This window comes from Grus americana, chromosome 2 (genome assembly GCF_028858705.1).
Source record: "Grus americana isolate bGruAme1 chromosome 2, bGruAme1.mat, whole genome shotgun sequence".
NCBI classification, from domain to species: Eukaryota; Metazoa; Chordata; class Aves; order Gruiformes; family Gruidae; genus Grus; species Grus americana.
In genome coordinates, this window is record NC_072853.1 from 51,337,746 (window position 1) to 51,356,739 (window position 18,994).

At 39.8% G+C, this 18,994-nt stretch overlaps 1 protein-coding gene across 8 annotated transcripts in view; it reads left to right on the forward strand.

Annotated features, from left to right (window-relative positions):
- Positions 1-18,994, forward strand: part of OSBPL1A (oxysterol binding protein like 1A) — a 77,901-nt gene that overhangs the window by 34,969 nt on the left and 23,938 nt on the right. For all 8 annotated transcript variants that reach the window (XM_054814175.1, XM_054814178.1, XM_054814176.1 and 5 more), the window contains one exon: positions 14,686-14,848. In XM_054814175.1, coding sequence (XP_054670150.1) covers positions 14,686-14,848 — 163 coding nt within the window. The remainder of the gene's footprint in view (positions 1-14,685; positions 14,849-18,994) is intronic.

Genomic DNA, 18,994 nt, shown 5'->3' on the forward strand with positions numbered 1-18,994 from the left:
AATGTGTATGTGATATGTTTTGGAAGAATGGATGAACAGCAGAGTTCTAAAACTTGCTAGTTCCCAGACAGCCAGTGTATTGTCAGCTAAGGACTGGTAACATTTCAGGACAAAAACGAAGCAGCAAAAAACAGGGTTTAAGGCTGAACCTCTATACATAGCATCCTACTTGTTAACTTCAGGATTTTATGTGCAAGCGTGTGAGGTACTTGACTGCAGTGGCAGTCTGGCTGAGTGGTCTGGTTCTGTCTCGGCTGCATAAAATATCATAATGCTGAACTGGGTGACTGTGGTCGCACACACTTACTAATTCTCTGGACATTCTTCTTGACCTTTCTTTCTTGAAACTTAGGTATTTTATAATGCCTTTTTCCTTGTAAAGCTGATAAAAGCTAGTTTCTTAGAAATATTTTTTAATTATTATTCTACACACATGAAAAACAAATTTAATGTAATCTGTTCAGTACTGGACATTAACACATACTTTTGAGGGAGATATGATATTTAACTTTTTATTACCCATATGTCTTGTGTGGGGTTGTTTTAAAGGCATTATCCGAGTAGCATAAGTAACTTAAGGGTTTGTGTCACTTAACGTCATCTAAAATCATCTTAAGTATGCCATGTCATGGAATTTTTGGTATGTTTTATTTGGCCTCCTTAAACATTGGTGATTTCAGATCGCTTGCCTTATGGTCTAGTAGGCTGCTCATGTGCAATTGTGTAGCCCTTGCTTGAATAAAGGAGGTTGAGTCTAAAATTTTCTGCTGTTCTTTGCTGTGTTTTTAGTTGGTGTATTTTAGTCACTACTGGTTCCATGAAATATAGAGGTCTTCTAGCTATGAAGAAAAAAATGTATGATCTCCTATTTAGACTGTGCTAGTATATGTGGGAGGGTGTGTTGTGTTTTTTTATGGGTGGGGTTTTTTTACTTCACCTGGCCAAAATCATGGCTTTTCCACAAAACCTGCTTTTTTACACTTTTTTTTATTCAATGACTCCTCAGGGCTGATACCATTTTCATAATAGAGGTAAGCCATTGTGGAATTTGACCTCTTCTCTGATTTTTAATCTCAAACTGAACGCGTACTTGTTGGCCTCTCTCTCCCCCAGACTGCCAATGACTTTAAAAGCTTTTTTGGTTTTCATATTAATATTCACAAGTGTGTTATCTCTGCTGTGCTGTCCAGTGAAGAAATGCGTTTGTATAATGTTGGCTGCTGAGTCACTGAGATTATCACTAGAATTGGTAAATGGGCTGGGTTTGGAAAGTGTTTATGTACTGAAAATCACTGGTGGTGTAAGTTTTTGTGGTTTTTTTTTTTTTTCCTTGAAGGTACATTGGAGGCCTGGTCATCAAGGAACCGTTAGTAACCTCTTTCTCCAAAGAGTGCTTGTATTGTTCTTAACATTACCCCTTTTTAAATGCATCAATAATATACTTTAAAAATAAATGTGTTCAGTGTTATGTACAAATGGGAAATGCAGGTATATGCTGTCCTACAAGGATAGCTGATAAGCGCACGCAAAGCAAATGATTCTCCATTTATAGTAAAGAGCCGAGCTGAATGTCGCTGCAAAGGAGTGGTAAGATAGAGGGCCTCTTACAAATGAAGTGTATTGGTTTGTTGTGAATATCATGAAGAGTCCAGTAAAAGAGGATGTCCAGCTTTGATATAAGGTTAGCCCTCATCTGAATATGTCATCTTTATAGAATGTGTTTGGGAGTGACACCTGTGATGTGCTTACTTTGCTTGCATAGCTTTATGCTAAGGCACTTGTCAGGTAAACACAGACTCAATCAGTGTTTTTGAATAAGGATGTTTTCCCTCCTCTCGTACTTGTCACTGCTATATTATTAATGTTAAAACTTTGACATCGATACAATATCTCTTGGATCTATAGGTACACTATAAGACTTTGAGAATAGCTTTAAAGCATGCTTGCTCGAAGGAAGCCTGCAGTGTACATCCTAATGTAGGGGGTCTCCTTAGCTTAGAAGTAGAACAGTTTAGTCACAGAAGTAGACTATAAACTTTCATCTGCTTCAGAGAGTTTTGTGCTGCCTAAGCCACACTTTTTCCACAACATAAGCTTGTTCAGATATGTCGTTTGACCCTTGAATAGAAATACAGCTTCCTATAAATCTTGACATTTAATAGTGTTGCTGTTGCAGGTCCCTTTCTTTGAGTCAAGAGCTACGGTGAGAGAAAAGTTAGGGAGAATGAAACTACTCTCACCTTGTCTGGAAACACTCAGTTTAATTGTCCAGAGCATCAGCCTCTGGGCCTTGTGCAGATCTACCATAGCAGAAGAGCATCTGCAGAAACTTGGAGGGTTCAAACTGATAGACGTGAACAAATGCAGCAGTCACACACAGGGATTTTATCATTGTGGTGGGAAATAATCTTAAGTTGTCAAGATAATGATGTAGCTCCTCTAGGTAATGTGGTAATCCATATATGTCAGTAGCGTATATCTTTCTGGAAATGCCAAGATGACTATTAATTGTAGAAGTATTCTGTGCCATGCATGCAAATTGGATTGTCTGTCTGTTGTTCTGGTGAAACACCTTGCTTCAAGGTCAGACAAATCAAATTGAGATGAAAATGAGCTGACTGAGCCTTTAAGATGGCTTGAAACCTTAGACAGTTGCATCTGTGCCTGTGGATAGCAGAAATCTAGTTTTGTCTGACCTGTGTCTCCTCCAGCTCTGAAGCCACATTTCAGGCTAACAGCTAAACTCTAATCTCACGGAATAACAAAATGGTTGAGTTTGGAAGGGACCTCTGGATGTCCTCTGGTCCACCCCCACTGCTCAGGCAGAGTCACCTAGAGCTGGTTGCACAGGACTGTGTCCAGATGGCTTTTGAGTACCTCGAACGATGGTGACTCCACAAACCTCCTTGGCAACCTATGCCAGTGCTCGGTCACCCTTACAGTGAAAAAATGTTTCCCGATGTTCAGAGGGAACCTCCTGTGGTTTAGTTTGTGCCCATTGCCTCTGGTCCTGTCACTGGGCACCACTGAGGAGAGCCTGGTTTCATCCTCTTTGCACATTCCCTTTAGATATTTGTATAGATTGATGAGATCTGCCCTGAGCCTTCTCTTCTCTAGCCTGAACCTCAGACACCCACACAGTAGCTAAGAGGCAGTACAGTACAGTAGTTTTAGACAACTCAGGAAACCATGTGTCACAGATCAGCTGATAACATGTGATCAGTGTGTTTTTACTATTGTCTTTGCTCCCACATACACCTTACTGCTTCTTAGATTCAATGTGTCACTCTAGGCTGTTGGATACTGCTTCAGCTTGGGGTGGGAAGAACTCTTGGTGTTCCTTTAGACTTAGACTTTAATCAAATCTACCTTCTAGTTTTATTCTAGCAGCCAGTGTTTTTTCATAGAATCATAGCATAGTCTGGGTTGAAAGGGACCTTTACAAGCCATCTAGTCCAACCCCCCTGCAATGAGCAGGGACATCTTCAACTAAATCAGGTTGCTCAGAGCCCCATCCAACTTGACCTTGAATGTTTCCAGGGATGGGGCATCTACCACCTCTCTGGGCAACGTGTTGCAGTGTTTCGCCACCCTCACTGTAAAGAATTTCTTCCTTGTATCTAGTCTGAAACTACCCTCTTCTAGTTTAAAACCATTACTCCTTGTCCTATCACAACAGGCTCTACTAAAAAGTTGGTCCCCGTCGTTCTCATAAGCCTCCTTTAAGTATTGGAAGGCTGCAATAAGGTCTCCCTAGAGCCTTCTCTTCTCCAGACTGAACAACCCCAATTCTCTCAGCCTGTCCTCATAGGAGAGGTGCTCCAGTCCTCATATCATTTTTATTGCAGAAGTTCATAAAAGAGCTTACCAGAAGTTTAAGCTGGGGCAACTTCTTCCTCTGAACTGTGGATGCTACTGGATTCCATATTGGGTAGTAATAAGTAGAAGATCTATCAGTAAATTGCTTCACTACAGTGCTAACTATGTATCTCAGGGAGAAGCAGGCTTACTTTATCTACTGAATTCATTTTTAGTTTCTTTTTGCACAAGAAGGATCTGAGTAGCAATGAGTAACACACTGAATTCTTGCAACAGAGAAAGTGAAAACAACAAAGACCACCCCCAGATAAAGGCAAAAGTGTTTGAGATCATTCATAAAGAGAGATGATCTGTTTCACTGAGTGAGAATATTTGGATTATCTAGCTGTTCTGCATGTCAATAATGGTGCTCTATAATGTCTCCTTGTAATATATCAGTAGGTATCATGTTTTGGGATAATCGTAGTGGTTTTAGACTCTAGTGATTATTTCTAACAAAAACAAGAACTGGGAGGCAGTATTTCAGATTTCATTCTCAATATGCAAATGTCTCTTTGCTAATTTCATCTAAGGTTGTGACCTTTCAATTTGGATTTCCGTAGCCCAAAGCATAGTTATCTGTCTGCCCTAACTGCCAAATTAACTTGCATATGACAGTCTAATTTCAGGAAATGTCTTAAGCCTACCCAGGACTTAGCTGGTGTCTGTTGGCTGTTGCCTGCTTAGAGGTAAGGACAAAACAGCGTCTCAGAGGAAAACCGTGATTAAGAAGAGACAAGCTTCTTAATGCTGCAAGTCCTCCTAAAATCTGAAGTGGGTTTTTTGCGTTGGTGTCTATCTATGAAGTCTGATTCTTTAATATTGGAAAGTTGAGAAGAGCCTCTTCTGGACTATGGCAAATGAGAATGTTTTCCAAGGTGGATTTCATTTGGAGATCAGAACTCCAGCACTGCATTGTGAAACTCACCATCAACTTCTGGCCTACGTAGGAGTTTTTTTTGATTTTTAACTAGTTTGGTTAGCATCCAAAATGAAATAAAAACTAGCAAATCTGAGTTTTTCATTAATGCAGAACAACTGTGCAGCATGCATGTTTGTTTTGGAATTGCTTTTTAAAAACCTTGTCAGTTATTCTTCATGAATAATTACCAAGATTCCCAATGCAGAGCTTGTAGAACAGACAACCAGCTTCAGAAGTGTTAATTTTTTAATAGGAAGCTGTTTTCACTCTGAGTCAACAACACGTCCAGTTGTGTAGCAGCATTAGTAAGCCAGCAAGAGCCAACAAAAACAGTAAAAACATGACAGTTGCTTCAAAGAGAAAACATTAATACACACATTCGCTGTGATCCAACTGGGAAGAAGTGTGGGGAAGAGGATACAAAGGGGTTGATCAAAGTAATGAGCGGTGTATACCGAAGAATACTTAAGGGAAGTAGTTAGATCAAAACTGCCTTAAGATCTATTTTCAAAACAGTCCTTAAGAATAAAAAGGAAATGTTTCCTGTGTGCGTTCTTAAGAACCCTTACATCTTAAAGTCTGGTGTCTCTGTGAGACTAGCAAACTACAAAGATATTCAGAGTCTCTCAAAGGGAAAGGACACAAAAAAAGTCCCTACCAGATCTGCAAACGTGCAGCAATATACTGTTCTGGTCCTATTGGCATCAGTGTAATACATCAGCTTGAATGAGACCCTTAATTTAGGTACGGTTACTTGTGGCGTATGCCTCTTAGGAAATAGATGCTTAATCTCACTAGGGCAGCAAAATATATTTGGGGTGTGGTTTTTTTCTGGTAATCTTGTAGCTCTGCAACTTAGAATCATAGAATGGTTTGGGTTGGAAGGGACCTTAAAGATCATCTAGTTCCAACCCCCCTGCTGCGGGCAGGCTTGAAACGAGCTTCCCAAACCACGTACATCACTGCTGGTGTCATTCACTTGCAGCTTGTTTTGGCATAAGCTATTGGCAGATGTGAATAGCAGCCATATTTAATTTCAACTTTACTCAGTATAGAAACAATACTGAACAGAAAGTGACAAAATCAGAAGACTTTTTGTTTAAAGTCCTGATATTTGACTAATCACTATTATAATACTGAAACACGAGTAGGGACAGCATGCACTCTGGAAACTGGCAACTTCTGCAGCTCTCCAACCTAAGACTTCAGGAGATTTATCAGTTTACTGTTAAGTTGTCCAAGTACAATGTAAAAAACCAGATAATTTTGAGAGGAGGACTTGGAATTGGCATTGTCTAACTTAAGAAACAAACCAGAAGAGCTCTGTTAAGTCTTGACCGGTGCAGAATCACTTTGAAGAAAGCGGTTTCTCTGATAGAAAAGCTTAAACCTAAGCTTTTAAGCCAAACCATCCTTCTAATCTGCAATCAGAAATGAAGTCTTTGCAGTTTTTTCACTCCTAGATGGGTTCTTGGCTCAGAACTGCAACATTCTCCACTGGTTAAAACTGTGGTGTTTCATCAACCTCCAAATAAGCAAACTTTGACATAGCTAAATGTGGAAACAGGAGAGAGGGTAAGGAAGGCAGCAAGCTCCATGCTGAGGAGGAAGTGTTAGTGCCTTAGGAGAGAGAAGTGGGAGGCAAACAGTCTTTGTGCCTAGCATGTGGATAGTTCAGAAAACATTCATCCAGGCAGTCTCAAATTATGATTCTTTATAATAGACTTGTATGTTGGAAGAAGTGTGGTGACTGTTCTCAGCATCTCTGGCTCTTCTCTTGAGTAACAGTTTCTTACTGCCTTGATGTCTGTGTTGACATGATCCTGCCAAAGTCTGAGTTTCTTCTGTGTGGACGATAGCTTGGCTCTTGCTTCTAGCAGTGGTTCCACTGTCTTTTTCTAAGTTTTATGGTCCTTTCCTTCATTAGCAGAACTTATTTTTTTTTAATAAGTCAAATATAGAGGAATATTATAACACTGTACGTAGAAGAAGGAAATGTAGCTTTTCTAAATCAGCCCTGCTAAACTCGTACCCTTGAACTTTTGAGGTCAATGTTCATAGTTGACTAACAATGCATCCTTGTGTTCATCTGGGGAATGATTGAGGCAGAGTCTTATGACTTGATTTATGAAGTCTTTGGTTTCTTCTATAGGCTTTGAGTTGGGATATAAGTGAATAGATTGCCAGGGCTTCAAATTTATATGTATGGGGTTTGCTTGTGTGTATTGGGGTCTTTCAGCCTTTGTACAAAAAGGAGCTTTATTGGTGGTGTTTCCTGTATATGGGTCTGAAAGAAAGCAAAATGTTATGTTAGTCTTCTGAGGTTTTTTTTCTTCTTTTGAATTTGATGACCTCAGTACAATGTGGTATTCTGATGCTGTAGCGTCAGCTGGCCAGACTTATGAGATGAAGACTGATGCTGTCTTGTGATACAGTAAGTAACCCTTTACCTATCATTAGTGAGCTCAGTTTACCTCCTTGATTAACTCAGCACATCTTGTTTTGTATTTCAGTAGTTGCACCAGCAGTAGTTCAAGTCACTGGCAAGCGCTAACTATTCTATTTTTAACTGGAGATCTTTGAAGCTGGATAAACGGTAAACTTACAGCACGGAGAGAGAAAACCTAAGCAAGAAACAATGGTTGAAGTAAAGCATGACTTGTCTGGATCAGTCCTCTGTACCCTGGGGTGTGAGCCAAGGCTATGGTGAAGTTTACAAGACATAATTTACTCAGCAAATGAAGGGTTATGATACAAGGCCTTAGCATATGTTAAGATAGGGCTTTAGCATATGTTAAGAGAGCAGATGTTTTGTCACAAGTTCCTTGTGGTTAATGGTGATGGGGAGTGGTGGTTGAGTCAGCAGGGGGACTCAGTGTGGAAAAGCCTATGTGTAAACAGATAAGGACTCCAAAAGTTTTATATAAAATATTTACATGCTTTACATGAAACTAATTGCATCTGTTTGGGAATGCTTTGTTTTTGCTTTAATGCGAGCTGTCACACTTGCAGTTTTATGATACGTCATAGGACTATTCATAAAGCACTCATTCCTTTCTCTTGTACTTCAAATACCTGAGACATGCTTGCAAAGAAACGTGCTGAAACTAAAACGGTTCCTGTTTGGGGGGGGAGAGGGGGGAGGATTAGGAGAAAAGCAGGATTATACATATTCATATCATATACTAATGTGTGCTTAGTGGGAGTGGAGTAGTCCCATGAGTAGAGGTGAAAAGCCTTTTTTTAACTTATTTTCTTTCTGGAAAACTTCCTCTATTGAAGCTCAAATGTGGTTAAAACTATGAAAACTCCACATGAGAGCAACTGGTTTCTGTTTTCACTTCAGTAGTAGCTTAAGCAACGACTTAGTCCTGCTCTAGGTAGCAAAAAATCTAAACTCCCTTTTTTATAGAAGCATATCTTGTAGAATTAGTGCTGTGGTAGCATGCTTTAAAGTTAGCTAACAAAATATATAGAACTGTTCCATTTCTAAATAGATGTGCCTCGGGGAAGATATTAAAAATCTTCACATTTCTTCCATGACGAAATGAAAAGGCAGGTTTTGTTCAAGACATGGAGGCAGACCTGACTCTTCTCAAAACTACGTAGTTCTCATTTTACATTAAATGTAAAAGAAAAACAGATTTACTCAATGCTAGTTTAAACTGGTCATCACAAAGAACTGGCTTATGCAAGGAGGCACTAGCGATAGGGACTGTATTGTACTAACAGCAAAATTGCAACTATGTGAGCTTGTCTTGTTAGAATAGACAGTGTGCATATCAAATTGTCTACACTGAGGTTGTGATTTGCACTGTTAGACTCAGATTTTTTGGAGAGGTTTTTGTTTGGCATCAAGATGACGGAAGAAGGGAAGGAATTTGGATTCCTAGTGCTTCCTGTGAGTAGTTTTCCATAGCGTAATGCGTTACAAGGCAAAGCTTTGTAGGTTCTCTCTTTCAGCAGTTATGTCCTGTTGGAGTAGCTGACCCTGGAAACTTAACAGTTTCATATAAATAGATGTAGTGTGAAACAAATGGCAGGCTTGGCATTTACTTCATTAAAGAAAGCAGGATTACGTTTCTTAATGTCAGGAGATGTCCACAGAAAACTGTTAGTTCTACTATAGCAGCGTTTTTCTATTTCCTTGGTTATGTGTGAATTGCCAGCCAGGTGTTCAACTAGTCCTTTCAGCTTGCTACTGAAAACTTGCACTTTACGTCTGTGCTTCGCGGCAAACGTCCCGTAAGTGGTGACGTTTTGGGGAGGATGGAATTTCTGTGGCAGTTAGACAAAGCCATTCATTTTGAAAACCAAAACCCTGCTTCTGAGTAGTCTGAGGCATTGTCACAAGCTACTTTCCTGCGCTCAGCTTACTGCAGAGCAGAACTGGTACACAGCGTACTGACACTCCGGCAGTCGGGCTTCAGATCCCCTGGTGGTTGCTATGTGAAAGAGGTGGTTCTTCCTTCCTACACAACTTGAAAGTCTGCATATTTTGGGCATTCTTATCCCTAACGCTGAAGTTGAGTGCTTTTGAGAGTGAAATTCAACTAAATCACACTGCAGTGTTGTGAAGTCTCTTTTCTCTCTCTCAGTCTAGGAGAACCTAGAGTTAAGGTATGCTGTCTTTTAAGTTACTTTTCTAATGTTAAAGGCAGGTAGCCCAACTAGGGCTACCTGTTGAGGTGTCTGTATTTGTTCTGTGCCTTGCTTGCTATGTGTTGTTTGCTTTTAGGATTTAATTGCAGCTGCAATAGCACGTTGCTGAGATGATCATTTATTAGCTGGGCATACAGTGGTGTGACCCTTTCTTACCCTACAAAAGTGCCACTGTTGTTGGGCATTAATTTAAATTAAAAGCATCCAGCACCAAACAAAGCAAGTGTTTTGTGTATTGTACTGAGATGTCTTCAGGATGGACAGAGAAGCCTTGGTTGCAGGCTGAGCCGATATAGTTCAAGACCTCAGGCTTTAAAAAAGAAAAAAAAAAAAGAAATAGTGGTGTGGTGCATGTTACTAGTCTCCCACCTACCTTGTGGAAGCTTAGAATACAGAAAGGAATGGGACTAGTGTTTGTTATGCACAGATAAGCTTTTTGATGTTTTGGAATAAGCACGTGAACTTTCTGTTAGTAATATGTAGTGAAGGAGTTAACTTTTAAGCCATGCTATTGTGCTTAGCAGGATTTCTAACAGCATGGAAAGACCATAGAAATGTCTGTAAATAGCTTGTTTTCCTTTTAAAAAATAAATAGTGGTCTGACTGCTTAAATAACTCAATTCTACTATTTAAACTCACAATTCAGTGCTTGCAGCCTGAAAGACTCAAATATTTCGGGAAGCTGTTGGAAGCAGATTCGCATCTGTTAAACCAAAAGTGAAACCAGTTACCAGAACTTGGATATGAAACCTCTTCAGTGGAGAAGTATTTTTTAAAAAAATAAATTGTTGCACTGACCTAGATACTGAAGTCTTGGTTCTGTGTCAGTGTACCAGGTTATAGCTGGGCCTGTAACTGTAAGGTTAATGACTAATTGTTTACTTCTGAGACAAAGCTAGATACTTTCCATCAGCAATTATAAATCTGAAGTTTCACTATAATATTCTCTTTAGAGAGGAGAACAAGACTGATCTTAGCTGTCATTGTTTAACAGTGCAAGCACAAGTCCAACTTTGATAACTATAATTGCTCTTGTGCAGAATAGCTGCTGACAAGGGTAAGGTAGGAAGCCTGACCACTTGAAGACTGGGGACTCATCTGGGCTCATGCTGGGCTTGCTAGAGCACTCTGTGCTGCTGTCCCTGTGAAGCTCAGTGGAAAGCTTTTAACGCTGATGGTGGCACCAGCATTGTGGGGACCAGTGACAGGGATCAAAAAGGTGGCAGCCGTTCCGTAGCTGGAGGATGAGGAGCTGAACCCAGTACAATGTGAAATGCCATCTGTCTCTCAGCCCAGGCATCACTACTAAAGGTACAGAAACCACATGGCTGGATGACAAGCTGTGCTCTACGCAGGCTGTCAGTAAACTGTCTCTTCTGATAGTTTCCTGTGTACACTCAGACTGGATTTCCAGACCTGTGCATACACTGATACCTGCATCACTTTGTGATATTTACTACCTTATATAAGTATTTGTGTTGCTGTGTAAAATAGTGCAGTACTCAGCTAATGCAATTTCATGAAAGCAGATGGTTCTTCCACTGAAAAATGTGCATCCAGTTTAATAGACTGAAATGGGTATGCTGAAAGTGGTTGTGGTGGTCGTCATTTTTGCTAGTCTTCCTGCTAGTCTTCCTGCTTTATATACAGATCCTAAAGATTTTGTCTTAATAAGCATTTTTAAAACTAGTCTGGAGGTTCCTTCTGTAATCTTGCAGTTGGGTTTGTGTTGGGACACTGAAGAAAGACAGGATGGGGGAAGAAAAAACTTTGGGAAAAGGGATAAAACTGAAGTGTAATCTCCAAAAATGGTGGTGGAATAGCTAGGAAGATGGAATAATTAACTTCAGAACTTAAGCATTGGCCAAGTCTTGTGAATGAAAAATAGAGCATGGCAAAATTATGCATAACAGCAATCTACTTACATTTTGGGAAAACCTGTCACTCAGTTGGTCAGTTATGTTCAATAAACTTACACTTGGAAAATAGTGCCAATCTGCCTGCATGTTTCTTATTAAGCTTGGAAGAACGGAGTGTGTGGTTCTGGGAAAAAACCAAACCAAAACATCCTGCCTTTACAGTCAAATTACTGCGAGAAGGTTTTAGGAGGTGTATCTTGTCAATAATAAAAGACAAGGTGACAAAATGGTGGTATTGCTTAAAGCTGCTTTGTGTTTAAAAAATAAACAGTATGCTTGAAACAAGGCCATTTCTCCAGGGATACCTGCATTTTTAAGTAGAGTACATGAAGGTTGTACTAACTCTACATCTGCAAGCATTGCTTTTGCACAGGTGAAAATAATCACAGAATGGTTTGGGTTGGAAGGGACCTTAAAGATCATCTAGTTCCAATCCCCCCTGCCATGGGCAGGGACACCCTCCACTAGACCACGTTGTCCAAAGCCCCATCCAACCTGGCCTTGAACACTTCCAGGGAGAGGGTATCCACAACCTCTCTGGGCAACCTGTTCCAGTGCCTCACCACTCTCACAGTGAAGAATTTCTTCCTAATATCTAATCTAAATCTACCCTCCTTTAGCTTGAACCTATTACCGCACTAATGGTAGTGGAACTATTTTTTTTTTTTCTTCGTTCCTACATTGACACTGTTTTGGTGCTTAAGGACATAGTGTAGTTACAGACGGTACTTCCAGACCACTAGCTTCAAAGCTCTTACCCTTCACTGAGTACAAGGCTGTAGAGGTTTGTAGAGCCGCCTCTAGGCTCTCTGAATGTGCGTCCGTCCCGCAAGCTCAGTACCGTTGACAGAAGTTTTATATTGGACTTTCATCTCTGTCCCCCAAGTATTGAATTAAGGTTGCTTTAAAACCAGTTCATTCAGATGTGAATGAACATCCCAAAGTTTGTAAGCAACAAACTTAAGTGTGTTTTCTTTTTTCATTGGCTTCTGTCTAGTGGTATGCTGCTTATGCAATAGATGAAAGGCTTTTTTTTGTTGCCTACTAGTAGTGTGTAATTGCTGCACTAGTAAGTGTTTGGCAGCTAGGAAGCCTGGAAGTACACAGAAAAGTGAACCTTACTGTAAAGCTGGCTATTTATTTTCCAAAAAGAGAATTTATTTCTAGTATACCTTCAGTAATTCTGAATAGCTGTACATTATGATAGGGCAGAGGAACCTTAAAGTCAATGAAAGATTTTTTGGGGGGGAGGTGTGGTGTCTTAAGCTTCTATCTGTTGCTTCTTGTTTAGTCACGCTACCGTGCTTTTAGATTATGCAAAAAAAAAAAAAAAGGTTAATCTGGGTTTTGTTAGATAGGTTTCGATTTTCTTTCAATTTGCTGTCAAATAACATTGCAACTTAAGTTCTACCGAAAGATTTAAATCACTCAAATCATTTATCAAAACAAAACATTAGAGCATAAAGGCATCTAATTCAATACTGCAAAAAATGGCAAATACAATTTTAATAACTGATTTTACTTTGCTGCTTAATAAGAATGAAAAGTACCATTTTATTTTCAGTCCTCTATTCTCCCTCTCTCAGGAGAGTGAAATACTGATGCTATTTCTCTAAATGGGCGGTTCCTTAACTATTTGATAGCATCAAAATGTAACCCCTGCAGAAACTGCTTAATAAGAGATCTTTTGCAGTGGCACATCTGATTTGTATGGAACATTGCGGTAATTGGCTTCATTGGTACTGTCAGAGTGAACTTTAAATGAAAGTGGCAGTAACTAGTCCAGACTTCTTTTTGTTTTGTTCAGGGTAAAACTATTAGACAGTAAGTGACTTACTGGTTTGATTGCTTTAAATTAGCAACCCAATTTTATACTCTTTTAATTATCATTTAATTGGATTGCCCCTTCACACTCAGACCCTGGCAGCCAAACCAGCTGATGTAGTATTTGGTACAATTGAAGGGGTGAACATTTCTTCTATAAATCTTTCTCCAGAGGATATGTTACTGCAGCATAGACACTCTTCTCTGGAAGTGCCAAATCTGCTTTAATATCTCCTTTCTAGCCTCTAAATTTGCACCCCCCTCATTTGTGCCCGACTCTAAATCCGCTATTTGAGTGGTTGTTGTAACTGAGGGGGCTGAAGCCTCCAAAGTAAAGCTTTAATGTAAAATGTAACTAGATAGGACATATGAACAGTTCTTAAATTAGATTCAAAAAGGTAGTGTTGGTATACGTGTAAGTTGTTTAGGAAAGCGTGTAAGTTGTCCCTGTAACTGTTCCAAGAGATTAATTGTTATGTCCTCGCATGTTCTTAGTGGAGGGGGAATTAGCATTGCAATCTGACCTTTGAGAGTAAACTAGAGGACAAGACAAGCGTTGGGGATGCTTTTTAAAAAGGGACTGGAGGGGAGAAAGGAAGAGAAAGGAAAAGAGCCAATGGTTTAGGGACTGAAGAAGTAGCACTTGAAGCCTTGCTGGGCTGGGAGGAAGAGGCCTTTCCTGAGCCTTCAGCTACAGCCCTCTCCCCTCCCTGGCAGAAAGAGGAGGCGGGAAAGCACCAGGAAAAAAAAAAAAAAAAAAAAACAAAAAACACCAAGGAGGAAAAAGGAAGGACATGTTGCTCTCCCGTTACTAGTTCTGGACTCAAAACTTGGATAGCGTCATCCTTTCTGGAGCTGATTGCATGTGTGGGCTTAAAAAAAAGTCCACCATCTGGTGGCTGGGCTTCTTTTTTTGTCAGCTACTGGCTCCTCTGTAAACTGTTTTGGAAGCGAGGAGGGAGGGCTGTTTATATCAACCTTAAACTAGTTAGTAGAGGAATCTCTTTTTTTAACCTCCTTCTGTAATCCTCAGGGTTAAATGTTTTCAGCTCATAGTTCAGTTGCAGCTCATAGTTCAGTTGCTGGCATTCACATTTGCTCTGTAATTCAATTTAGATGATGCTGCTTGGCCCAAATTAGAGCAGACTAGTACAAGGAGCTCGGTGCATGTAGAAACTGATCGCTAACTCCATAGTTAAGGTTATCCAGGTAGGGTTGTAAGTATTTCCCTGCAGTTTTAAGGTATAGTTATCTGGCTTGAATTCACTTGTGCAATTGTGATTTATTACTGTCATCTTATTTGTCAGATTTCTCTACTGAAAATGCTGAGTAACAACCTTATTGTCATCACAAAAATACTGCAATATTCTCATTAATCCATATGGTTTCAATTCCAGCTGTTTGCCAATTATTTATTTATTAGACTATTTTCTGAATAGCTTCCAGCTACACATACTTTGGAGAGAATGAGATTTTATTCATACATGTATCTACTTATAGGTGAGGAATTTGAAACTGGAGCATGAGCAGGAGAAAAACAAGATCTTGTCAGAAGCATTAGAGACACTAGCTACCGAACACCATGAACTAGAGCAGTCTCTGGTTAAGGGATCTCCACCTCTCAGCATCATCAGTGAAGAGCAGTTCTATGATGCTGTTTCAGGTAAGTCATGATGTCCAGAATGTGAGTGTGTAGCCAGCATGTGTGTTTGAATGCGGGGGGGGGTGGGGTGGGTGGGAACAATCTCACTTCAAGTGAAATCTCTGTCTTTCTAACGTGGAACTAATTTTAAGAGAATGCTTCATGTGCTTTATGAGCAGACCTGTGAAATTTTGGCTGAGTTCACCTGTAGAATCATATTGTTTCACCTTACCATGACAAAAAGTTACAAAACCACAGGGCAGTCATGACAGCTCTGCTTGGGTGTCTACACCCTTTTTTTAAATAGCAAAACTTAAGGCTCCTATTTTAGGAGATGTAACTGTATCTGGTAGTCTTCTGACTTGCTTTCTGCATGGTGGTGTCTGTTTTTTCTTTTGTTATTAAGATTGGTCCATAAAAATCACTAATTTTGAGGGATAATGAGGTTAAGAAAGGCTTGTTCTATTTCACTTTTGTGTACATTGTCACAGGTGGAAGAAAAGGATGAATTGAAATTGTGTGCATTTTTGAAATATTTTTTCTTTCCCTCTCTGCTCTTCAGTTTAGTGTATTTCATATTTGTGTGTGCAAAACACGCAAATAGTGATTTTTGGAAAACTCTGAACTGCATAAGATTATTGTAACATGGCATTTGTATAGAGAGGCGGTACATAGTGCAGCTCGGTAATAGCTTTAACTGGGTGACCTCGCAGCACACAGCTTTCTGCAGCTGTGAAGGATCTGGAAAATCCTGAGAGTGAACATAGTCTAACTGTAGCAGATAATTAGGTTGTGATGGCATACTTCACAGGCAAGTATGGGGTTACTTTTTCTGTGAGCTGAACTGTCTGATGCTTCTGACAGATGAGAAAAGCAACGTTCCCAGACTGCTTGATAGGTGTTCTGCAATTCACAACTTAAGCAGAAAATAAAAACAGGCAAGGTGTGCTGAAGTATAGCTCTAGCAGAGGAACACAGCGTTAGCAGCAGCAGACTTTGCTGCTTGGCACAGTAACCAATTTATCAAGCCTTCAAGGAGGAGCAGAGATTGAAGAACACTAGAAACAGGTTCCACAACCAGAACCAAAAGAACAGTTCTGCTGAAGGGCCTGAGGCTCTTCTGCTTGTCACAACAAAGCAGAGAATAGTTGTTCATCTGGTGCTGCTGGAATGTAGTCTTTCCAGCCAGGCTTGCTTTGTGTGTATGAGAGAATACTCAGCTTTAAAAAGCTGTTGGTTTATATATCTCATCACTGACCTGGTCTCTAAAGCTTTTTGAATGAAAGTGTCCAAAGCCTCCTCTAGTTGGGAGAGGTGGTGTTCTGTCAATTGAAGCTGCAAACAAATCACATTGAGTAGATTTGTATAACTGTGAAACTTGTTAAACATAGGTATCTATGTGTATATATATATTAAAAACTACATATATGTATAACATATGTTAATTCTGTCTCCTTCAGGAGAAGTTACTTGACATAATTCATCTTGATTGCAATTTAAATAATTTTCTAGGACAGACTCACTTTCTTGACTGTCAACATCAGACTTGTGTTAAATTCTCTTCTCTAGGTTGTTCACATTCACTGCTTTGCAGTGATTAGGGTCCTGTCTGTCTCAAGGTTTTTGGGTGAAGGGAACTCTGATATTTTTTTGGGGGGGGAGCTAGAGAAAGGGAAATGTGACATGTTTTCCTGGCTGTTGGATGCATGTTAGACTTTCACCGTCAGCGCAAAAGGAATTAGTTTTTTGCGGGTCTGGTTTGGGGTGGGGTTTTTGTTCACTAATCACTGGGATCCTGGTAATACTTTCTAACTTTCTTTTTTGCTATGGGTGTGGAGTCTCAGCTAGAGGGCTTCTTGTCTTTATGACAAGAATACAGTGAGAGCAGAGGAGTCTGGCTCAGAGTTTGGGAATGGGGGTCATCTTTCTTGGGCTAATGAGACAGGGGAAATAATCATAAATATTTTCATAACAGAGAGCAGTGACTAAGCCGAATTGTCAGAAGCTAAATACTTAGAGCTCTTCAAATCTAAACTACTAGGACTTTGTCTTCAAAGCTTTTGCTAAACCTGATTTGCAATCCGATAGTACTTTATTAAGTTAAATGATACCGATTCTGGATAAATAGATGTATTAATGAATTATCTGTTTAGGAGATTGAGCAAGCACTAGTGTATTTTAGCAGGGTGATGTGAAAAGTTGCACTGTTTTTCAGTGGAAAAATGCCACTACTTTGAGAGTATTTTGTCTAGGTTTTTTCCTAGAGTATTTTTTTCTGCCACCTTTTTCTAGTTACAGTTCTCTGAATTTTCAAATCTCCACCGTAGGAGTGAGTTTAGAAGTGAGAGTATTGCATAACTAGGTTTGCACTTTGAGCTGAGCACTCTGAGCATCATTAGCTTTGACTTGACAGGTTGAAAGAAGAAACCACTGCTGCTTTTTGTTTTGTTTTTTAAAAGAATGTTGTCTACATATTAGACACTTTTTTACTCTCAACAAAAGTATCTCTAGCTGTGACAATTCAGAGCAATGCAAGACTTTTCAGACAGGTTTTTGAACCAGTGTATTAGAAGGGATATGTTCACCGCAGCAGCTGCTTGTCACCATTTACCATGCTGTGATTCAGGTTGTAGAGCAATCTGACTACATGAACCAGACTCCTGAATGAAGCTGAATCAGTCCGGTTGCTATTGGATACTCAGTCCATGGTAGGAGAGTAGAGCTGATTTGAAGAGAACACCACCAGGAATGTATCTAGTTCAGGTGTCAAGTCCTCAGCACCATCTGTTTGGCTTCCAGCTCTGCTGCAACTGAGCCATGCTACCTGCTAATGCTGGCATAGACTAAACTGATCACTGCTAAGTCTGTGTTGTCTAGTTCTGTTTGTAGAAATTGTGGGCACCATTACAGAAATACCCTCTTTGCCAAAACTGGGGTGAGGAAAATGTTTGCAATGTGGTAAGATTGCTTACTGAAGTAGTAGTTTATTTGCCGAAGCCTCTTCTCTTTTTATTTTTAAGTGATATGCTGTTATCAATGCTTTCTGACTGTTGTGGTAACTCCTAAATCTCTGCGATGGGAGAGGAGTAGACACCGAATGAGAAAGGAAGAACCTACAGGAAATGGGAGTTACTTTGTATTACCACCAGTGTTAAGAACAGCAAAGTTAATGGTGTTATTAATCTAAACTCCGATAGCAGGTCAGTTAACAGTGCTTCCCAGTGCACTGATCCTCTCATCATGGGAGTGGTGGAAATGTGTAATTAAACTCAATAGCATATGGACTGCTGGAGCTGTCGGTTTCAGGATTGAATGCTTAACGTGTCAAACTCTTCTGCTATGTTTAAAGCAGAAGTAGGGGGAAGCATTGGGGAAGGAAAGTGCTAAACAAGTAGCAAAATTTAATAAGACCCATGTTATCATCTAGAGAACTGGAGAAGTTATTAGCTTTGATTAAGTATACAGATCTCAGGAAGCATATGAAAATGGCATACAAATGCAGAGTCCATCCACAACGCTGAAAAATGGCTGAGCGGGTTAAGAAAGGATGAAGGTACTTGGATTTTGCCTTGCAGATAAGATTCCCCGATTATATGCAAATTTCACACCCAATTTGAGAAGAGCTTAGAACTGTCCTGATTTTTCTCTTTAACAGGTTTTATCTGAGAGGTGGGGGGTTTCTGCAAACACAGGTTTTGTGTGTGTGTGTGTGTTCAGAGGGTATTGATGGTTTTACATAGATGTGATCTTACCAAAAAGGTAGTTATTTAACTATGGGACTATTTAGATTATACTAAAGCCAACCTCTCACAGTACAGCTTCAACTGTTATGTACCACTAATGGGTACTGCGTTTATAAATAATGCTCCTAAATGGTACAAGTAGTAGTAGACTAGTTCTGTTGCTGTTGTCACTTACTAGTTTGTCTCCAGCTATCAGCTTACTTAAAAGTAAAAATTGTACAAGAAAGCACAGAAACTTACTGCCCTTTTCTTCCACGCCAAGTGGCTTTTTTTGAATATGTATCAAAAATACTCCACAACCTTTGTGAAAACACGACTGGCTGTGGACTTCTTACCTTGAATATAGTTAAAAGAATGAATTCAGATATCTCAGAGAGGGATAGGAAACATCTGGTCAGAATTCAGACCCAACCTTGCCCATGGT